The following is a 21,599-nucleotide window of genomic DNA, read 5'->3' as shown; positions in this document are numbered from 1 at the left end:
CGCCTGCCAAAGGGTCTCTAAAACAAACCATTCCTTAATTCCAGAATAGCCTGTGTTCCTAAACCCAACTTGATATTTAAGAATTGAATTTATAAATACCTTAGAACCTGATTGCAATACTCAGTACTTCGTCTCTACACTAAAAAAACCCAGAAATGAAAATAAATAGATATAAGATTTCACAGATAACCCTCAATTTTCCACTCATGATAAGTAACAGTCTGGAAGATTTAGGTAATTAGACTCCATTACCAATATTTCACTTAATATTAGCATTAGTACAAGATATAAAACCATAGCTTCACGTCATTAGAACCTTTAAAAGAGAAATATACACCAACCAATCAACTTTATAGACCAAACCTAAGAGAGACCCTATAACAGTGTGTGTGACTCTACCCTATTCCTGCCCTTAGTCCCTAATCTAGTATGTCCAGAACACAGATCGTACTTACCATTGATCTAGTGGTTTGGAACATACACGAGTGTATCCCTAAATCTAAGCTGTAATCATTCGGCCGACAAAACCGAGGTATAGCAAACCCTAGTGTCTGTGTGATTGGCCCCCTCCTCATCGCCACGTGGGCACGGTGGATGAGAATAGACCGCCCTAGCATGTATATAAAAACATCGGCAACCTAGCCCACACCCGTACTAGCCACATGGGAAACGCTGCCATGACTAAGACTTTGTTTGTGTTTGGTATCAATCACGACAGAAGTTTTCCCTGCAACCAGCACAAGCACGAACCAGAGTACCGAAATATATAAATATATTTAATACGGGACCTAGCCTCAATTACTGCAGACTTCAGTGAGTAGGGATTACTCCCAATGGCACGCACGTGATGCCCTCACATTCATCTAACAGCTGGACTTTGAGACTAGGGAGAGTATGCTCGCCTCTTATGTTGGTAAAGAAGAGACGCCAAGTCCTCTCAACCTGGAGCAAAAGACTTCTAAACAGCTGCAATTTGTCACCGTTAGGGAGAAGCTGCTTAGATGGACAAACTGTTAGTCCAAACAGTGATCTGGCTTTATAAAATAACAAACTAACCTCATAGAAAGGTAGTAAAATAACAAAGTTAGATTTTACTAACAAAAAACTCACAATATAATAACACAGATAAGGAAGTAAAGAATCTCCACCATAGCCTAAGCTTAGCATTACGACAACATTGTCCCCGCAATGCCAAACACAGACATAATCTTACAAGTTTAAATTCACCAGGATAATTCCCAGCAAACACAAACAAATAGAAAGAATAGTAGAGAAACTTGACTTACTCAAAGCCAGAGATACTGCTAGTCTGATAGTCGAAGAATGAATCCCCCCCTACCGTACTTTCCGGCCCTTTTATACTCTTTAGTAGCGACATATTAGCGACTGGCGACAAAATAGCGACATAACAGCGACTGGCGACAATATAGCGACACAATAGCGACACAATGACGACACATTGGCGACTAGCGACAATATAGCGACACAATAGCGACACAATGACGACACATTGGCGACAGGTGAAGATTTATGACGTAGTTCTAGCTTTGATGTACCAGGGCATCAAAATCAGAGAAGAGGTTGTTCGCTTCGCGGCACGTAACGACATACGATTCATGAAGAAAGGTCATAAGTTACATCTTATTTACCAATCCATACTCCCTATACAATAACGTTCACATTAATGCCAATTATCAACTGTGTCTCTTTCGCATACACGGCTCAGAGAAAGACGGAGATAATTTCAATGACGTTTACGCACACTACCTTGTTCACGCACACAATGTCGTTTACGCTCACAATGACAGCATTTGCTTAATAGTCAGTTTAAGTAGACCAAAACAATCGATAAAAAAGGGATCGTTCCAAAACCTGTCAAACATGAATATGCTAACACCATTATTTAATTTCAGGTATTATAGTTTTGATTTCTGAAAATAACGCCTGTATTGAAATATTTTATGTTTATTATTAAGTAAGTCAATGTTTTTTGTACCAATACTTATACATTTTACATGCATGTAAGACTACAAATATTCTTTTCAAAGAAAACTAATACCAGGTAACAACTAGCGGTCTTAATATTATTTATTATTTTCCCGCATTGATATAACCCAAAATAATGAATCTTTACTGTATTTTACGTATTTAATTGTCATCACAAGTGGTGAAATACGGAGTCGTGTCCTTCAAGTCGTAATTGTCAGAATACGCAGTGAAATTATGAATGAAAAATGCAAATGAAGAGGACTTGTTTTTACAAGGTATTTCGTTATTTTTTATGTATTTTAATATAAAATCGAGGCTAATATAATAGGCGTATGGCTAGTCACAAAAGCCAGGATAATGACTGTCGATAATCGTATCGTAAATATTTATAATGAACATAGTCATTAAAATTGCTTCAAGTTGTTACCTGTTTACACCGTTGTACTATTGTGCAATCGATCGCAACCAAAATTCGACAAATTTTCAACATACGACATCTATTCTTTTCTTTATACTACGTCGGTGGCAAACAAGCATACGGCCCGCCTGATGGTAAGCAGTCTTCGTAGCCTATGTACGCCTGCAACTCCAGAGGAGTTACATGCGCGTTGCCGACCCTAACCCCCCTCGTTGAGCTCTGGCAACTTTACTCACCGACAGGAACACAACACTATGAGTAGGGTCTAGTGTTATTTGGCTGCGGTTTTCTGTAAGGTGGAGGTACTTCCCCAGTTGGGCTCTGCTCTAGATCTGGAATGACATCCGCTGCGCTGTTCCCTACCACACAAAACGAGATGACATTCACAATGCCCATACCTCACTTTTGGACGTAGTTTAAGGACGTACCCGGGTCCGGGTTTATTCGGTGTAAATGGATAATATTTGTTACTGTTTCTACTTTATTTCGGTGTTTTTTTTTTCATGTTTTTGACGTTGGATGGTTGGTTGGTTGGATGTAATTATTTGTGTAATTATATATATAGTATTATCTTCATGATTGTACCATAAATAAAAGGAATTATATTGAGAGCTGGATTTATGTGTACTTGTCTTCATAGTCAAACTAGGTACTCGTTTATTATTGTGAAACTTTAATAAAATTCGTTATTGTTAGTAGTTCTATTTTCTACATTAATAACAAATAATAATAGCCAGACCTATGTTCAAGTATCTGGGTCATTGGGTCACCGCGGACCAAAAAGACAATGCTGATATAGAGCGGGAGCGCAGGGCGTTGTCTGTCCGATGCAACATGCTGGCCCGTAGGTTTGCAAAATGTACTGAGCAAGTAAAAATTACACTATTTAAAGCTTACTGCCAGTCATTCTATACATGCAGCCTATGGGTTAACTATACGCAGAAGGCATACAGCGACCTGCGAGTACAATACAACAACGCGTACAGAGCGTTGTTGCGGCTGCCGCGCTACTGCAGTGCTTCTGCGATGTTCGCGGAGTCGCGCACGGCGGGTTTCGCCGCCATTATGCGCGCGCGCTGCGCCTCCATGATGCGGCGCACACGCAACAGCCGCAACACGCTCCTGTGCGCTGTTATTGATCGCTGGGACTCGCCAGTGTTGAAGAGGTGGATTGGGCTCCATGCCCTTACATAACATTATTTTTATTTTTATTTCTATGTTATACACTAACACTAGTTTCTATGTTTTTTTTTATGTTTTTATGTACAATTTACTAACAAAATATGGATCCTTGGTCTGAATTAAAGATTATAATAATAATAATAATATGTTACTTTGCGAGTGTTATTTCTGAGTTGTTATGGTATTGTATACTATTGTTCATTCTCTTACAACTTCCAGGAATTCTATTTACAACGTCTAAAAATGGCTACCCTATGCTCGTATATGGCAACCACCGTTTCAACAAGGATCGCCGGACTAAGGGGCCTAAGGCCTCTTGGAGATGCGTGAAGCAGGGCAACCTCGCATGCAAAGCCAGGATAATGACTGTTGACGATCGTATCGTAAATATTTATAATGAACATAGTCATTCATGATTACAGATTTAACTGTTCGTTAACGCCTTTTAAATTTTATCCGGGCTATACCGCTGTAGGAATAGGCGCAATCGATTGCAACATAACTTGAGCCGTATGGTGTTTATAGATGATAATTAATTTGTTCTACTTATTGTTATGCTTTTTTTGTCCTTTTGACATTCGTTAGTTCGACGAGTGCATCGGATTTACGCCTCTACAAAACCTAAGTTTTTAACTTTCTCCGTTAGACACTACTAATACTAGTGTATCTCTTTGATGTTCTATAGGTGAATTGTTCATCTGTGGATTATATAAGTAATACCTAAATTTAATTTTACTTTAATTATATACATTTAGTTATTAATTTGAATAGAATTGGAAGTTTTGTAAGACATGTAATAAATTGACAAATTAAAATGATTTGATATGAAATACATTTATTTGGTTAATATTTGTATATATACGAGTATGTATTATTATCTCCATGCATGTACCATTCAATAGAAGAATTGTATTGAGAGTTTGAGGCTAATGGCTGATACTTGTCTTCAAACTCAATTGTTAATATTGTGGAACTTCGATAATATTCGTAATTGTAAGTAGTTTTATTTTATAAATTCATACCATCTTTTACTTTACTAGTGTTATTTCTGATTGTGTAGTATTATTATACTTATGATTAGAAACTTACAGATTCTAAATAGAACATCTAAAAATATTCATAATAATATGGGTATCACCGTATCATCAAGGACCGACTGCGAGGTCGAAGGCCATTTGGGGGTGTTTAGCAGGTGCAAGCTCGTCTGCAAGGCTAGGATTATGACTTTTGTCGAACATGTTTATAATGAGCATACCTACGCATTAAGAATCCTGTTGTTGTATCGTAGGCATTTGTTATACAAGTGAGAGTAACAATGTAAAAAAAGTAGTCACAGTTTGTAGAGCGCTATAGATATACGATTAGCATTCGACATTCCAACATTTGGGTTTTCCGAAATAGCCAATACGCCTTTGTGATAGATAATTATAACCGGTAGTGTTAGTTATGGTGAATAAAAGGGTAATGTTTTACGACTATCGATAATCCTATATGTTTATGGTGCTTGTTTCTTACTTGTTATAGCTGGATTCACAAGAACTGGCCGGAGATACGTACTGAACTGAAAAAAAATCTCATAAAAAATCCGTGCCAGCGTTCGTAAATCAACCTGATCAATCAGGAATCAATCTTTAATTATGGCTTAATGTGTTTGGCGAAAAAATATAGTGCCTGGTTTAATTTCCAGGTATTTTTTTCACGCAAAGCAAATCTGGAAATCCGGTCATGATTTATGGGGAGCATCATTTTAACAAAGATATCCGGTCTACGGGATCGAGGGTCACTTGGAGATGCAAGAAGAAGAATATTTGTAAAGCCAGGATACTGACTTTGAATGAACAGATCATTCATGTTTTCAACGAACACACGCATTATTGATCTTGATCCTATGTTGTCACTGTTTTGGGCATTTCATAATTAAATATGAACAAAGAGAGACATTTTTTCACGTTTATTTAACATGTTATCATCTTGTAGGTGACACTTCTAAGTATACCGATGTATACTTACTAAGCGCACTTTATTAAAACGGCAGTCAATACTATGCAACAGTCATCGGTATGTATCGATATACATACCGATGACTGTTGCATAGTATTGACTGCCGTTTTAATAAAGTGCGCTTCGTTTAATACTGGACTGAATACGTAGGTATACGTAGGTATAGGTATATGAGTTTTATGCCTGTACTTGACATGTTACCGTCATTAAGAAAGTCCGAATGCTTAGGCCTTAGCAGTAAGAAGCATATTCAAAAGACCCGTGAAGGGGTTAGACCGAGAACATGACGCACAGTGGAGTTTTCAAACTGAGTTTTATATGTATATAACTCATTTAGGTGTAAAAACAAAACTCACATAATTATAGATCTCCTAGTCTAGATATACGTGGTGGAGGGAAGATATTAGGTATTATTTTAATACTTCTTGTGAATATTACAAGTTGTCTTTATGGTATTGTTTGCTTCCAGATATTATATTTGCCAGAACCATATATGGCAATCCGGTGATCTCTTATGGGGTGCATCGCTTTTGTATGGATCGTCGTTCTAGAGGACCGAAAGTAAATTGGAGATGCAAAAAAAGAAAAGACTGCAGGGCTAGGATTATGACTGTAAATGACAATGTTATATCTATTTTTAATGAGCACACTCATACTTGATCCTGCATTTTCGAATTTGTATTAAAAAGTGCCGCATAAAATACCTATACCAGCTAAACCTGGTATTTTGTGCAGTTTTACTGGTATACCACATTCCTACACTCTAATATAGTACCTATATTGGCGAGATAATGTTTGTAAATAGTACTTAATTGAATATTATTGAAGCGGATGATAATTATGATGCTAAAAAAAGGGCCCCGGAACTTTGGGAGGCATGCGTGGGCCGGAGTCAACAGCGCAAAGTTCCTTTAAGGCAATTTAATCTCGAAAGCAAGCAATATGATACATCCGGAGATGGTCCCCGCCAGGTGCAAATTATTATTAGTTTTTTATGAATTCATTTTGTAATTATTTCCTATCTGATGTAATCAATATTTATTTTTCTCGTGCAATAAAGTGTTTACTTACTTAAAGTTTACATCGGTTCAAACTACATGTATCTTGTTTCAATTGTAACGTGCTTCTGTGTGACAATTGAATGTAGTATAGGTAATCATTTTATCGTATTGTCAATCTTACTATTTAAGTTCCAGATATCGTATTTACGACCACTAAACTCGGGCACCCGGCGATTGAATATATTTTAATAACTCACAAGCGTTTTTGGATTTGCCATTGCTCGACATATTCCGCCTCTCATCGAGGAGATTTATCTAGAACCCAACGCCACACAACACAACACACAATGTTAGCTTTTTATTGACATGACGGCAACTGTAGATTGTGCTAGTGCTTACGTGTTTTCAGTTACGACAGATTCGGAAAACACCCCTCATTACCCTTCTTGCTCACTGAAAATTCAGACTTAAACCTTTAACAGTAACTGGGTTGCACCCCTGTAACATTTATTCTTGGGTAGGCCCCCCAAGCAATGCCCTTTATAATGGCTTTGAGAATAGATGACAAAACTGTGCTGTGTTGTGTTTTTTTTTTTCTACTCAGAATCACGAGCTCTTTCGATCCTATTAATGGGATAAAAAATGTCCCAGGGTTTTCTCTTATCGTGTTACCATATCTCCATATACTTTGTATGGCCGCCACAAAAAGGAAACTTTGAAAAATTAATGAATTTTTTTTCTCCTATAAAGTGAGGCGTAAACTAGCAAAAACTTGCATGCAATCTGCGTTACATTGCCGACTACTATTTAAGGTAAACTATATTCAAAAGTTTGATCAGATAGCGCAATGTAATGAAAATTGCATGCAAGTTCTTGCTAGTCTAAACCTCGCTTAAGGCTGAAAAGGACACGCGGAGACTGGAAATGACACAAAAGTGGCAAAGGTAATTATTGTATTTTAAGTTCATTTGCGATTCACTGGTAAGCTTCTATGACACCTTGCAGACTCCACTTTGTGTTATTTATAACATCTCGGGGCATTTGCACTTTCCTTGTTTAACTATTTCTAGGATTAAATCTCGATTCTATTTTATACATGTATTTACCAGTGAGGATTTTCAGATAACGTAATATTTACGAATTCAAAATCTGGCGCGCCGGCGATCTTGTACGGCAAGCACCGATTTAACAAGGATTGCCGGTTTCCGGGTCCTAAGTTCACGTGGAGATGCTGGCGGCGGAGACTCGGCTGCAAAGCCAAGATAAGGACCATAAATGACAAGGTTATCCATATTGGGAAGGATCACAATCATGACATATAACTGTACAGACTTGTCTAAACTATTGGCTATGTGTGAAGTTGGTGGTGGGAGAAATACAAGCGATGAATACATGAACTTTCATGGGACGACATCTTCATACTATTTGCCAACTGTCAAGTAAGCAATATGCCCCACACCCACTGGGGGGCGTCACAGTCATTACGGAGCGAATAGACGCCGATAAAACATTTTTTTATTAATGTTGTGTAAACAAAACGAATGACGAATTCAGATAAAAACCGGCCTTTTATTAAATTAATGAAGATCATACTTGTAGGCACTTAAATTAAGTGTGGTTGTAATTTGAATTATGTGAAATTGTAAACTATTTTTCAGGTATCTTCTTATTCTGGCGCTCAACATTAAATTTACTTGTGGGTTATCTGTTTTTTTTTAATACCCAATAGAGTTTACTTTTTTTTCTTTCTAATGTTATCCTTTTCTGGAAACGTACAGTACAGTTCAAACAGGATCACCGAAACAGTAGGACGCAACTGGATACTGGATGGCTTGATTAAAAAATCGCTAATCAAGCAATTCCAGCAAATACTTTGAACTTACTGTACAAATGGCGGACTTAATTCTATACGGCAATTTTTTTTCTTTTAATATATATATTTTTGGAAGTTTCAAAAATCATATATATAAAATCCAAATCTGGTGGCCCGGCAATACTATACGGCAAGCAACAATTCAACAAGGATCGCCAGTATTCGGGTCCTAAGGCCACATGGAGGTGCTCGCGTATGAGATTGGGGTGCAAAGCCAGGCTAATGACTATAGGGAGTGTAGGGAGCACGGTTGTCTCTATTATAAATAAACATAATCATTAACTGGGAAAAATAGCTTTGCGACCCTAACGAAAGAACGGTATTTTTTATATGAAATTCCGTTTCTGGAGAAAACGGTTTCCACTACCTAAATCTTAACAAATCACTTTAATTTTGATGTCGATCGCTTCATCATAATATATTATATTCTAGGTTTATAGATTTCGCCTTAAAAAAGATTTATGAAAAAAAAAATTGCCAATTTTTAAAAGAAGGAAAACCTATAATCCTAGTTTTTCGTTGTGTCAATAACAGTAAAAAATCATGGAAAATGGAAAATATTTATAGGTGGAAAAATGTTTTCTCTTTTTCTATGGACGATCACGTGCTTCTCTCTTAAATATTATCGGTTTTTTCCGATCATACCTATCTGGTACCTGATTGACAAGACAGCCTTATGGTCTTATTCATTAAAGCGCTACAAGCCTCTATTAGTTATTAATCGTTTATCTGTCCTTTTGATTTATCTCCTTGTATTTAGGGTGCCGTATTAGGTTCACAGAGTGGAGTTTTGGATAAGTTGTAGCGCTGTTGCAGATCATAATACAGCTGTAAAAAAAAATAGCAATCTTGACGACTTTCTCGAGAGACGAATCCTGAGGTTTTGACGTTTGCTCGATAGAAAAAGATTCAAATTTTGTTACAAACTTTGCACAATGTCTAAAAATTATGAAAATTAAGCTAATTTTACGGCTTAACTCACATGTTTTTAGACTAAAATTAGTAGAACATTCATTTTGTATATTCGTTAAATTATATTCCGGACCTTATCTGAATCGATGGTAATGATTGTTTTTAAATGTACCAAACAAAAATCTTAATCCATAACACATTGATGTTGTATATATGTATTCGTTATGAAGGTATTTTTTTAACAAAAGCGGAGTCCCCTCAAATTTTTATTTTCCACTACCTGACTATATTTATTCCTGCGTTTATCTCACTAGGGTTTGCACGACAGATCTGAAATGTATGGGAAGATCTGGGTATCCGAATCCAGATCCGGATAATTTCATACATTTGGGATCCGGTTTGCAAACCTTACATCTCACCATAAAACCTATGTCTTTTAATTACTAAAGAACACCTTTTTCATAGGCATCACATACACGACCTCAAAGTTCGGGAGGCCTGTGATCCTGTTCGACTCACCCGCTGGCCGCTATAGGTTCAACCTGCACACACACAGCATCGGCAAGCCAAGAGGGAACTGGTTCTGCACCCACAAGAATGAAGGCTGCCGGGCGTCTATCACCACATTGGATAGTGAAATCGTCAATATCTCTAGTGAACACAATCATTGACGTTCTTGATTATGATTCAACATATCAATATTTTTTATTTTGGTAATTTTACAATTCGTAACCTACCTTTTGTTATATTATACTATACTTCACTGGCTCAGTGACCCAAACAGGATCTTGGCCTCTGACACAAAATAACGCCACTCTGCCCGTTAGATATTCTGAGGGCGGCAAGTTTTTGCAATGTGCAAAAACTCTTTTGCGACTAAATTATCTGGTATGGGTATTAGGTACCTTATTCTTTATTTTTCTATTTTTTAGTATGAAATACCAACTGGATTATTTAAAAAAAATATATATTGTAGACCTTTACATAAGCAATAATGTTACGAAGAACTGTTGGTGTCGCTTTTCTAGAAAGCAAGGAAAAACTACTGATGTTTTAATTCCTAACTTTATCCAAGATTTTTTAAATAAATATTAAATATTATTTAAAGAATATATGAGTATTTATATAGAGATTACCGTACCAATAGTTTACGTAAATCGTATTAGCCAGTGTGGGATTTTTTATTTATTTATAAAAAGTTGTAAAAAATCATATCTCAGAAAATAACAGAGATAGGAAGCTAAAACTTATACAAGAAATAATACTTGTCATAAGGGCTCTTAATAAAAAAAATACTGTAAACATTTCGTGGAAGGGCCGCTTTTCCATGAAAACACGGCTACGCTCTTTGCTAATTTTATATTCATAGTTACCAATTAAAATGTTATCAAAATAAAAACATTTTAACGGAAGTGATCTCTTTCACAATCTAAAGAGTAATCAAGTTTTCACACATAAATATTGGGTATATATTTACTTAATTTAAATATTTAATCGCCCTGTCTATATTCAAGTTTTGTCAGACTAAAAATGCATATTTTAACATCTTATTAAAAGGTCGTTTCTCTCCGCAGACATAATATGGACGACGTCAAAGTTCGGCCAGCCAGTGACACTGATAGGCACATACCGATACAACTTGCACTATAGGTCCATAGACAAGGCTAGAGGCTCGTGGGCCTGCAGCAACAAAAACAGGGGCTGCAGGGCCTCCATCACTACTGTAGATAATCAAATTATCAACGTGTCCTATGAACATAATCATTAAGTTTTTGAACCTTTATATTTATTGTAAATCTTTGTTGAATTCATTTTTTAAGTTACTTAAACAAATGTTATTAAATGCTGTGTTGATAAAAACAAATCAGTTTTTCTGTGACACACGGCAAGCGAGATGAAAGTTAAGCTAAACACTTAAGTTAAACGAATGAATAAATGGATAATTGGACATCTTTAACCTTTATCTATGTGTAATTGTGTATCTAAATAGATTCATAAATTATTAATGATTTATATTTTTGACATTTTATTATTTTCTACGATTTTGCGAAGTGCAGGCTCAAGAGGTGTCTTTGAAATTTGTGTCGTTATTGACAATTATATTTTATTCTTAGAAATCATATTTACCACGTCCAAGTTCGGGAGTCCTGCGATCATGGTTGGCAGCTAAAGATTCAATCTGCACTACTCTTGCATTGGCAAATCCAGGGGTATATGGGCCTGCACGCGGAGAACCATGAAATGCAGTGATCTCTCATTACGATGGATAATGTTGTTATTAAGATCAATCGTGACCATAATCATTAAAGTATTATAATTACCTATCAACTTATTGCAGTATTAAAAAATAATACTTAATGGTCCGTGTCAGTTAATCCTTATTGTCCTTTCTAAACATGGATTTGTTTTATCCATCATCGTCTGTTAGCTCTCCACTTTTTATATGTCTAGTAGAAAGTAGTAGTAGAAATACTTCTTGTTCATCTAAGAATACCTCTCATTTATATCTTCTTATTGTAGATGATGCTGTTGCTGTAGATGATGCTGCTGCTGGAGATGATGCTGCTGTTCTAGATGTAGATGTCAAACACACAACATCGAGGTATGGTCAACCAGTGATCATCGCGGATGGGTATCGCTACAACCTTTGCCAGAGATCTATTGGGAAACGTAGTCAGACCTGGAATTGCTCCAAAACGGGCTCCGGCTGCCGAAACACGATGACTACTGTTGATAACAAAGTAATCAAGTTTAGAAATGAACACAACCATTTGTAGCATGCTAGAATCTTCCTTATCATGTTACACATATATGAACATAGTATTGTCCTATTTTAAGTCGGTCTAATAAAATTCTTTGTTTGGGTCTCACGGTAAATTTCTTTCATATCTGAAGTAGGTCATCTCGTCTGAAATATTTGATGCTAACTTGGAGGGCTAAGTAATTTATAGTTAACCAATATATTAAGAAACTGGTTTATAAAATTATTAATTTGAGCTTTATTTCTATGTCATAAAGCTTTTACATTATAAAACTTTGTCCAAAAAATATGCTGGAACCATTAGTTCAAGTGTTAGTTTAAAATATCGGCTCGAACTTTACGTCTTACGTCATCATAAAATTTTATGAAGTATGTTTGTTGTGGATAAAAAAATTCTTAGCTAAATTGAACCATATTACATATATAAAATAATTATGAAAGGGTGGATCACAACCTCCAAGTTTGGCCGACCGGTGATCCCCTAGCATTTTAATTTCCACTAGGGTGGCACGGGCAAAACCAAGTAGAACTGGTTTTGCACGAAGAAAAAGTGGCTGTCGGGCGTCTATATGTACCGTTAACCAGGAAATAATTAGGATTTCTTATGACCACAATTACTAAAGTTGTAGGTACTAAACTAAGAACAAATAACCAAATAGCAATGGTTTGAAAAAATAATTGACTGCCAACTGTGAGTGTAAAGAGCTAACAAGAAGACTGTTTTAGTTTTATTTTACAATTAAGTCTTAAATGACTCTGATGATGTATGTACATTAATAATTAATGTGAATCCTTAGATACATAATAACATAAATGAAATGAAAAAAAAAATACTATGTATGGACATGAACAAATTTCTTTCGGTTGACAAATTTAGGAATAAAATATACAGGGTGTTTATTCAGTCACCTGCAATAATTTACGGGCTGAATACAACTTTTACTATGAGACCAAACCCGAAATCTCGAAAAAAAATTACTCTCCCATAGAAAATGTCAAGGTCATATCATACAGCCAAAATACATGAAATAGGCAATATTTTTTTGCGATTGCGGCGTTGGTCTCATAGTAAAAGTTGGTCAGTATGACCTATATATTCACCCCGTAAATTGGTGCAGGCTAAATAAAAACCCTATATACTAATCTGCATACGTCTGCGAAAAAATTCAAAGGTGTATGTGAAGTCCCCAATCCGCATTGGGCTAGCGTGGGGACTATAGCCCGAGCACTCTCGCACATGAGAGGAGGCCTGTGCCCAGCAGTGGGACGTATATAGACTGAATTATTATTATTATATTATACTAATCTGGTAATTGCATGACGCAAATAGTTCCTGCTTCGCTGCTCATCTCATAACATAATAAATATGAATTTGTTTACAAAATTCAATTTTGTTCTCTTTTATCTGTCTTGTACTGATGTTGACAATCATGATGTTATTGGCGACTTAACAAGCGTGTTTTTTCTACATGATATTGTGTTTTGTACAAATAGGTAAAAAAATGTAGTATACAAAAACTAAACTACGTAATGCATCTACAGATTCTTATTTCTTCACAACATCCAAGTACGGAAGACCTGTGATAGTGCAGGGGAAGTACCGATTCAACCTCCACAACGCCTGCTCCGGGAAATCCAAGGGCAAGTGGTTCTGCACTGGTCGCACCCCACATGGTTGCAAAGTGTCAATTACAACCGTGGATAATGTCATAGTGTATGTCACTAATGAACATACACATTAGTATTAATCCCTTTATTCATAAAAATTGTCAATCTGTCACAAACCTCTGTAAAATTTTGTCTTTTTCTAAAAATCAATTTTAACAAAATATAGGGATAAAAGAAAGAACTGCTTGTTAGATGTATTATTTCTATGATTCCCATAGCGCTCATACTTGGAGAAACAAATCGCCTGTACGCAGAGAACCAAGAAATGCAGAGCGCCTCTCATTACAATGGATAATGTTTTTATTAAGATTAACCGTGATCCTAATCATTAAAGTTATATAATTACCTTCCTACTAATTCTGATATTTAAAAAAATACTTAATGGTCTTGTCAGTCAATTCTTATTGTCCTTTCTTTTACATGAATTTATTTTGCTCATCATCGTCTCTCTACTTTTTCTATTTCATTATCAGTTCTCCACTTTTTCTATTTCGGGTAGAAAGTATGATGCTGTTGCTATAGATGATGCTGCTGCCGTAGAAGATGCTGCTGCTGTCCTAGATGTAGATGTTAAACACACGACATCGAGGTACGGTCAACCGGTGATCATCGCGGATGGATATCGCTACAACCTTTGCCAGAAATCTATTGGGAAACGTAGTCAGACCTGGAAATGCTCTAAAACGGGCTCCGGCTGCCGAAACACGATGACTACTGTTGATAACAAAGTAATCAAGTTTAGAAATGAACACAACCATTTGTAGCATGCTGAATCTTCCTTATCATGTTACACATATATGAACATAGCATTGTCCTATTTTAAGTCGGTCTAATAAAATTCTTTGTTTGGGTCTCGATTTTTTCTGTGTTGAATGGACTGGGTGTCATAACTACGATGATTAGAGAAATTGGACAACGTAGGCAAACAAATGTATTTTTTGATCATTCTTAAATAAAAATGTTCTAAACGCCTCAAAAATGATATTTGTTTAATCAAGTTCACTTACACCAATTCTGGTTTTGCAAAATTAAATAAAAACGGTACAACGGTTTCAGCCCTCATGAAATGGTTTCTGTGAGGGTTACAGCGTTTTTGCAAATAGTAATAAAATAATTAATGTAATTTCAGCATTTATCGCAAAATATATAATTTATGAACGGCGATTACGTCATCTTTTTCTTCTTCCTAGCGTTGTCCCGGCATTTTGCCACCTCTCATGGGAGCCTGGGGTCCGCTTGACAACTTGATTACGATAGATCGTTAATGATTTTAAAAATTAAGAACATTTACGCCCAGCGCGAGTTAGGTACAACTGTAGGTTACCGCCATTTTAACATGCGCCCGCGTCGGTCTCGCCGGATACTAAGCACGAATCAGTATATTGGCAACCGTCAAAGTGAGTGGCAATGCGTAGTGTGAGTTTTTGAGTGCGGAGTGTGAATAACTATATAGTCGTTAAACTGTTTTAGTTAAGATTTAATTACATTACACGTTTATGGTATGTGTTAATGTTCAAAATTTATAATTTGTCTACCACTCTACCGTTCATTTTAACAAAATAAAAGCACCTAATTAATAATATTTCATTTGACAATATAGGCAATAAGGTATGATAAATATAATGAATAGAAACATGTCGTCAATTCATAATTCGTCATCAACAATGCAAGCTTTGTCATGTGGACAAAAAGACAAATCAGGCTTTTATTTATTTATTTAGTCTTTATTGCACAAAAGAAGAAAATCTTACAGTGAAAAAGGCGGACTTAATGCCACGAGGCTTTCTCTACCAGTCAACCTTAAGGCTAAGCAGAGAGATTGTGAGCGGTGCTACAATTACCACAGCAAAAGCAAAGCTTGGCTTTGTCAATCTTAGCCACTGAATTAAACTAGGTTAAGGTACCACCCCGGAGCGTAGCCGGCCCAAACGGCCCCATGACACTGAAAAATTTCCCCGTTGAGTTGCCAAGGAAATCTGTTGGCCCAGAAACGGTCACTGATGGTGGGACTCAGATGGGACGTGGCAAAGGTGCGTCCCATTAGTAACAACGACCCTACTGCCAAGGAACCAGGCTGTGACCAAAGCCTTGCGAATCACCACTTTTATCGCGTGGTAATCCAAAAACCGCACAGCACACCTCTGACAACTACGGCCATGCTGACCTCCTGAAGATGTTGCATCGTAAGGCAGACGCGATCCTCAAGGAGTCCGTTTGATATTTTTTAGACTTTGTCATTATTATAAAAGTAAGGAACATTAAAAAAAAGTTATGAAACCTGTTTTTCGCTCCAGACTCTTACAATTATTAAATAATAAGTTTGTAGGGAGAATCGATTGTTTCTTAATCGTCTTGGCTTCTTCAATGTTTTTCCTTCTCTAAAATTTTCGTCTTATACAATATTAATTTGTTTTCCAGAACCGATTTTTACAACATCTCGCTACGGACGTCCGGTGATCATCCTAGGAAAGTACAGATATAACTTAATGACTGGATACTACGGAAAGACCAAGTGCAAGTGGTCTTGTACTGTGAAGAACAGGCGGTGCAAGGCGTCGCTCACGACCATTGACAATAGGATTATTGGCCTTAGTATAGAACATAATCATTAATTGCTTTTCAACACAATCGATTTTCTATGTAATCTCCAGGTATATTAGTATTATTAATCGCAAATCTAGGTACTAGCTAGGGGTATGGTTACGTAATTACAAAAACTGTACTCTTTTTATCTGGATGATTCAAATTCACAAATAACAGGTGGGTCAACAACATTTTATAATGAGGTCACCTCTGTGGACAATATTATAAAAGTAAACGACTCTTATTTGAGTCTAAAGTGCCTACTGAAGAATGTTATCCCGCCTTTAAGGGTGTAGCATCAAATTTAGCTTTAGATTTCCTTAACTTTGTTATGTTTACAGGGAAGACGCGAACGACTTAATCATTAATCTTAATCAACTATAAAAGGTTTAAGTCAATAGTTATTTGGTTTACAAGGTGGCAAAGTTGTTGTTTAACCCCCAATATTAATTATACCCGCGTAAGCGAAAGATTCCAAAATGAAACCACGAGCGTGACGAGTGGTTCGAAACTGGAATCTTGAGTGTAGTGAGGGATTCAAGGCACAATGATCAAACAAACTTTGCCGCCGAGTGAAACACAATTTTTTTCACTACACCAACGCAAGAAAAATACTAACTAAAATATCAAAAAAATCAAAGCAAATCGATTAATGATATTTAATATTTTTCATTCAAAATCGTCATTTAAAAGTCAATTTTACCAGACAACATAAGGAAATAACTCAAAATTTGCATTTAATTACTTCGCTGTACCTATGTAGGATGCAAGTATGTGGATAAAATGCAACTTTCTTATCAGTTTTTGAAGTACCAAGAGAGCCTTTACCAGCTGGTGTGGTGAAAAATATAAATTGCGACTATTCTCTCAGTTCTAGGATTAATGTTCCTATTTAGCATATAACAGGCGAATTTATTAATATAACTTGTATACATTATATATTTGCGATTTATTTATTTAATGAACAATTTTTTTATTATATAATACCTTTCTGAAGCTACTCGCTTCCGGAAGGCTGCCTAGGATGCTGGCGGCAATGCCCCTTGGCACCGCCAGACTTATATATTTTGGAATACATTCAGTTTAGAAAATAACAGAATTAAATTATATTTAAGTGATGAGTTTGTTTTATTTCTGAGATCTGTAATACAAATAAAATAAATTAGCTTATGAATGATGGACTAATAATTAAGTAGTATACCATATAAGGGAATTCATACCTAGGGATATCTAACGATGAAAGTATGATTCCCTAAAGCCACAATGCCCTCTAGATAATTCTACAGCAAGTTTTGTTTCCACGCTGAAGAATGATAGCGTAAATATAATTCGTAGGTATTTGTAAAATACGTTATACCTAAATATTTTCAAAGTGTCCCTATCCATCATTACAGAAACCTATCGTATTATTCCCACAGTTACCTTCAGCACTTCAAGCAAAGGCAACCCAGTCCTCCAGCTAGGCCGGTTCCGCTTCTGCGTGGAAACCAAGAACGACTACAAGATAACTTGGGTGTGCGGCAAGAGGTCCAGCGCGGGGTGTCGCGCCCGACTGACCACTTTTCAGGGGGAGATCATTAAGAGCATGAACATGCATAATCACGACTAGTAGGTCTTCTCTTCTTCCTCACGTTGTACCGGCATTTTGCCACGGCTCATGGTAGCCTGGGGTCCGCTTGACAACTAATTCCAAGATTTGGCGTAGGCACTAGTTTTTACGAAAGCGAATGTCATCTGACCTTCCGGTACCTCCTTGGGTCATTGATCCAAAGTGACGGCAACATCGACCGTGACGTGAAAAATAGAATAAATGCGGGATGGATGAAATGGCGACAGGTCTCTGGAACAACTTGCGATCCACGAATGCCCCTTAAACTTAAGGGGAAAATCTACAGGACGATCGTGAGACCTGTTGTAATGTATGGATCAGAGTGCTGGGCGACGAAAGTGACGGATGAAAGAAGAGTGCACGCAGCGGAAATGAGAATGTTGAGATGGATGTGTGGAGTGACGAGAAAGGATCGGATTAAGAATGAGTATATAAGGGGAAGTTTAAAAGTAGCACCGGTAGCGGAGAAGATAAGGAGTGGTAGGTTAGCGTGGTATGGGCATTTAATGAGGAGGGATGAATGCCATATAGGAAAAAGAATGTTAGGAATGAATGTTGATGGACGGAGAGCGGATGGTAGACCCAAAAAACGATGGATGGATTGTGTGAAAGAGGATATGAGAAAGAAAGGAGTGAGTGCTGAGGTAACGAAAGATAGAGGAGAATGGAAGAGAAGGACATGTTGTGCCGACCCCACATAACGTGGGATAAGGGCAGGAGGAAGAATGTCATCTGACCTCCCAACCCAGAGGGTAATCTAGGCCTTGTTGGGATTAGTCCGGTTTCCTCACGATGTTTTCCTTCACCGAAAAGCGACTGGTAAATATCAAATGAGATTTCGTATATAAGTTCCGAAAAACTCATTGGTACGAGCCGGGGTTTGAACCCGTGACCTCCGGATTGCAAGTCGCACGCTCTTACCGCTAGGCCACCAGCGCTTTCACGACTAGTATGTACTTAAGATAATAGGAAGTGTAGCCAAGATGATAGTTTTAAATCTTTAACGCTAATCGTTAAGAAAACTATTTTCACCTTAGCCACGCCCCACCCCTGGGTCATAGAATAGGTAAAAGGAAAAGGAAGCTAAAGTGAGGTTGACAATTTGGTAGGTATTATAGGTATAGACATTAATATGGTAAGAGTTATTCCTACTTAGGTTTATGGTTAGAAGTATTTTCATGAAATAAAAAACACAATTATATATTTATTTGGTATTAATTGATCACTTCCAGTAAAGTACTCTAGTGGTGACTACTGACGTTTTAACCACTGATGTCCAAGAATCATACATCATCCAATAATCATATAAAATTGATTGTGATCTTTCATTTTATTCATATTAAATATCCATATTAGTACAATCTGTAATAACAGTTATATGGTAGGTATATGAAGAACATTCAGGGCACTGTTCAAGCAGCAAAGCAAATATTATAAATAAATAGATAAAATATTAATTAAGGTATAAACCCATTACAGTTTAAATTAAGATTACACTTACAATCATTATTAATTATTTATTAATATTACACTATACTAAGATTAAAAAGGCATAAGTGAAACCTTACTCCTACCTCCATACTCTTACCTGTTACTCTTTTCGTATACAGTCTTAACAATGCTGTTCGTCTAATTTTACTCTATTACTAAATATAGTAGTGAACCTCCTTAAATACATCATACTCCTGCCTACCTCCTTCTCGGCGATTACCGCTTCAACCGCTACAACGATCGAAGTGTCAAATCAACGATACAATTATCATACTGCATTCACATTGAACATTCCTTACAGATCATATTGGGCTACCCGATCCTCCTTCTCAGCGATTACCGCTTCAACCGCTACAACGACAAGCGTCAAGTCAACGATACCATCATCATACTGCATTCACATTGAACATTCCTTACAGATCATATTGGGCTACCCGATCCTCCTCGGCGATTACCGCTTCAACCGCAACAACGACAAGCGTCAAGTCAACGATACCATCGGCAAGATGGCGTGGGTCTGTGTGTATAAAAACAACGGTGCCGCGCCAGAATCATTACTATTGAAAATCAGATTTTTAAAGCTAATCTTTACCTTAATCACTGATTGATCTTAAGAATTAGGATATTAGGATCTCGATAACTTGAGTGTCGCAGTACAGATATGCCATCCATAAATGGTCGTCAATTTATGCCTTACCTTATCCATCTAGTGCGAAATCGTCGATGGCACTATCTAGTTTTAGATTTAGAAGAACATCAAGATTCAATGCAACATTCAGTCTAGCTCTGATAAATAGAAATTTGTTCTGAATAAATTCAGTCAAACCAAGCCACTATTTTGACTGTAATCGAAACATCGTATGAATTATATTAGTTGTGAAAATTAATTTAGTCAATGAGATGAGTTTATTATTACATCGCGTAATCTCATCATCTTGCAATTAAACATGGTGAGTTTTTCCTTTGTTGTGCTTTTTTATTTATCCTCTTTCAACTTCTTATGTTTGTTTCTTTTTACAAGTACCTAGTTGATAATTATTACTCTAAGTTAGTCCCATAGGTACATCGGTATTTTCTTTTGTTACAGTGGTACTGCTAAAGTTCGCCAAGTCAAGATTATGCACAACTGTTCTAAAGTGTGGTGACATTACTTTCGACAAGAACAAAAAGTTAAAAAAAGATCACCTGGAACTGTAAGTTGTAAAGCCTAAATCGTAACCGAAGATGAAAACGTCCGACGGATTAATTTAGATCATAATCATTACATTTTTTATTCTTTGAATTACGATTAACATGAAAAACGACCGCTTCTAACGTGATCAATTGTTGTATTCAAATTCCACCAAACCCAACTTTTTCATTGTTTATGACTGGTATGTGACATCCAACTCAACTTAATCCGTTGAAATGGAGCAAATATATCAGAAGTATTTCCACATTTATTTACAAAAGTAAGAAGAAATAACCCGACCCGGCTATGTCCTTAAACTACGTCCAAAAGAGAGGTATGGGCACTATGAATTTCATCTCGTTTTGTGTTGCGCTCGCATAGCACAGCGGAGCGGATGCCATTCCAGATCAAGAGCAGAGCCCAACTGGGAAAATACCTCCAGATTACAGGAAACCGCAGCCAAATAACACTAGACCCTACTCATAGAGCTCCACGAGGGTGCGGAGTGTTAGAGTCGGCAACGCGTATGTAATACCTCTGGAGTTGCAGGCGTCAATAGGCTACGGAGATTACTCACCATCAGGCGGACATAAATAAAATAAATAAATAATAAATAAATAAATATTATAGGACGTTATTACACAAATTGACTAAGTCCCACAGTAAGCTCAATAAGGCTTGTGTTGAGAGTACTTAGACAACGATATATATAATATATAAATATTTATAAATACTTAAATACATAGAACACACCCATGACTCAGGAACAAATATCCATGCTCATCACACGAATAAATGCCCTTACCAGGATTTGAACCCGGGACCATCGGCTTCGTAGGCGGGGTCACTACCCACTAGGCCAAACTGGTCGTCAATAGGACATAGTATTAAAAAAATATTTATCGTTGATCTCAATGATCTTATTCTTATGGTTCGTTAG

The 21,599-nt window shown here is 36.7% G+C and overlaps 1 protein-coding gene and 1 long non-coding RNA gene across 3 annotated transcripts; both read left to right on the top strand.

The window, feature by feature from the left end:
* The first annotated feature begins 3,148 nt into the window (after positions 1-3,148).
* LOC133516617 (uncharacterized) lies at positions 3,149-3,601 on the top strand. The gene has a single exon (XM_061849629.1). It carries the CDS (start codon positions 3,149-3,151, stop codon positions 3,599-3,601), a length of 453 nt encoding a protein of 150 aa, XP_061705613.1.
* Positions 3,602-9,194: 5,593 nt separating this feature from the next.
* On the top strand, positions 9,195-20,807 carry LOC133515864 (uncharacterized). Of its 2 annotated transcripts, XR_009799107.1 has the most exons (3): positions 9,195-11,978; positions 13,680-17,996; positions 19,908-20,807. It is a non-coding gene; the product is annotated as an uncharacterized LOC133515864 (long non-coding RNA). The 2 variants fall into 2 exon arrangements; XR_009799106.1 differs by lacking the exon at positions 9,195-11,978 and having other exon boundaries at positions 12,967-17,996.
* Positions 20,808-21,599: the final 792 nt, after the last annotated feature.

This window comes from Cydia pomonella, chromosome 3, assembly GCF_033807575.1.
Source record: "Cydia pomonella isolate Wapato2018A chromosome 3, ilCydPomo1, whole genome shotgun sequence".
Lineage (NCBI taxonomy): Eukaryota > Metazoa > Arthropoda > Insecta > Lepidoptera > Tortricidae > Cydia > Cydia pomonella.
The sequence above is the reverse complement of the archived record's forward strand: the minus strand, read 5'-3'. Positions and strand labels throughout refer to the sequence as shown.

What these genes read in the sequence shown, in the direction of transcription:
- LOC133516617 (XM_061849629.1), top strand. Translation starts at nt 3,149, where the DNA reads ATGTTCAAGTATCTGGGTCATTGGGTCACCGCGGACCAAAAAGACAAT.